General features: G+C 41.8%; 1 protein-coding gene across 1 annotated transcript; it reads left to right on the top strand.

The window, feature by feature from the left end:
• LOC139353226 (uncharacterized) lies at nucleotides 1-992 on the top strand. The gene is made up of 2 exons (XM_070996776.1): nucleotides 1-109; nucleotides 197-992. The coding sequence occupies exon 2, from the start codon at nucleotides 197-199 to the stop codon at nucleotides 620-622; it is 426 nt and encodes a 141-aa protein (XP_070852877.1). The 5' UTR covers nucleotides 1-109; the 3' UTR covers nucleotides 623-992.
• The last annotated feature ends 1,520 nt before the right edge of the window (nucleotides 993-2,512 follow it).

The raw sequence follows: 2,512 nt of genomic DNA, 5'->3' as shown, positions 1-2,512 counted from the left end.
AGAAAATGCTACCGGAGTTGGCGTTGTTTGACGCGTTAATGATTATTGTGATGATTTATCTCGGTGAGTTTGGTCCCGCATTTTTGTGAATTTTGTGCCGAGTCAACATGTAAGTAAAATATTTGTTCTAAAATTAAAAAAAATCAATATTATATTGTCCCTGTTGGTAAATTTTGTGTGTATTGTGTATTTTCAGATGCAAGTGCTTTGCGCACGCGTACAGATGCATAACGCGAAGGAGCTAACGAACTCGACGTACCGCCTTTGTGCTGTCAGAACAGCGAGTGCCTTCCGGACGACGCAGCGCTCGTCATTGCAGGCCAAGTTCCCCTATGTGAACTGGTGCGGGAGCCACAGAACCAAGACCGAGGTGAAGAGGAGTGCCAGGATGCAGAGCGTCGACAACTGGCAGGCAGCCTGGGACAACTCCAGCAAGGGACGCTGGACGCTGGACGCAAGGGTAAATAGGAAGCACGGCCAGGTAGATTTCTACCTCACGCAGGCGCTGAGTGGACATGGTTGCTTCCGAAGCTTTCTTAAGCGCTTCGGACACGACACGGAGAACGGTTGTCCAGAGTCCGGCAGTGGGATTGTTGAGGACGATCAGCATGTCCTATTTTAATGTCACCGCTTCGGGTCTGATCGCCAAATGCTGATGAAGACCACCGGGGCAAGGGTTCGGCCAGCGACGGCAGCCTACGCAGCGAGTGTACTGCGAACGCTGCTTCGCATCGAGAATGAGAGGAGAGAAGCTACAGCCTAGGTGGCTACCATTGCGCTAAGCAATACCTTGCGGTGATACCGCGCAATCACGGCCCCTACTCTTGTTGCTTGTACTTATTTTAGTCTGTATATACGTGTTAGGTAAAGGAATATAAAAAAAAACACGAAGGAGCTAAAAACATGAGTTTTGTGTTGCGCAAAATATGAATATTTATGAAATAATAACAAAATAATATGTCAAATAGTAATAAAAGAAAAACAACATACAACTTGATTTTATTGGGTTTGGGATACCACAAAAAACAAAATAGTATACATTTTATACTACAGGCAACGGGGAAATCGTATAAGTTTTATACGAAATAGTATAAAATGTATACTAACGATTTCGATAAATAGCTTAAAAAGTATACTACGGCTCTCTAGATTAGTATAATATGTATACGAAATAGTATAAAACGGAGACTACATAGGATAGCTTTTATACTAAATAGTATAAAAAGTAAACTATCAGCATAAATGTCAGTACACTGAGTGAGTATAAATTGTATACTCGTTAGTTTAACTTTGATAACTTCGAAAGTTTCAGTTTAATACTTTCGGTGTCATAAGGTTAATACGCATCTTATCAAGATATTTTTGACACTCAATAGTTTAGTTTTAATGTACGAATAGTTTAGTTTCTATGATCATTTTTTTTTGGGTGTAAGAAGAAGAATAATAACAGGAAGTTGACGTCCGCAAAAAATGTCAACCAACGGTATTGTTGATTGTTCTTGATTAATGTTTTCGCAATTTTTTTCCCGACCTTACGCCTCCCCGTTACACATGGCCCACAAGGCTACTGGAGAATGGCGGTGATTAACGTGCTCCTAATTCCTAAGCCACCCCAGATCGGTATTTTTACCACACATACACACTTTCGAGGAGCACGTATTTATCAAAGATTTAAGTGTTCACGTATTTATGTCAAAGATCGATCAGAACCATACATACCATCTTACTCCGATCGAGGCTTGAGACGTCCCCATAATGGCCCCATTCGAATTCACCCACATGACTTTCGGACTGTGTAACGCTGCACAAACATTCCAACGACTCATGCATTCCACATTTTCAGAAATGGATTTTGTCTTCGTTTACGTCGATGACATCGCGGTTGCATCAGTTAATATAGAGCAGCACCAACTTCACCTCCCCAAAATATTTTAACGACTACGGAAATTCAACCTCATCAAGATAAATGTGGTTTCGAAAAGAATTTTGTCGATTTCTTGGGTCATCATATCGGTTCAAACGGCAGCAAACCACTGCCAGAAAAAGTGAAGGCAATTTCGGATATCCGTCTGCCCAAATTCGCTAAGGAGCTACGCAGGCTCTTGTCAATGATTAATACGTACAGATTCTTGCCAAATGCAATTCAACACCAGACACCGCTAAACCAACTTTTTCCTGGAAACACGAAGAATTACTTAACTCCAATCACTTTGACTGCCGCCACCGTCAACAATTTCGATGAATGTAAACGAACTCTTAAAGAGGCAACATTAATTGTCCATTCAACACCCACTGTATCCCTGCACAGATGCAAGCGATTTCGCAGTTGGAGCGGTACTACATTATGTCGTTTATCAGAAACGCAACGGAAGTATAGCACGTGTGGTCGTCGATATGATCGAAAAAAGCCAGACAAAGCCTCCCCACGGAAACTAAGACAATTGGATTTCATTAGCCAATTCACTACCTCTCTCGTGCATGTGGCTCAATTAAAAACACCACCGCTGATACG

The sequence above is a fragment of the Drosophila suzukii genome, chromosome 3 (genome assembly GCF_043229965.1).
Source record: "Drosophila suzukii chromosome 3, CBGP_Dsuzu_IsoJpt1.0, whole genome shotgun sequence".
NCBI classification, from domain to species: domain Eukaryota; kingdom Metazoa; phylum Arthropoda; class Insecta; order Diptera; family Drosophilidae; genus Drosophila; species Drosophila suzukii.
This window is presented reverse-complemented; position numbering and strand designations above follow the sequence as displayed.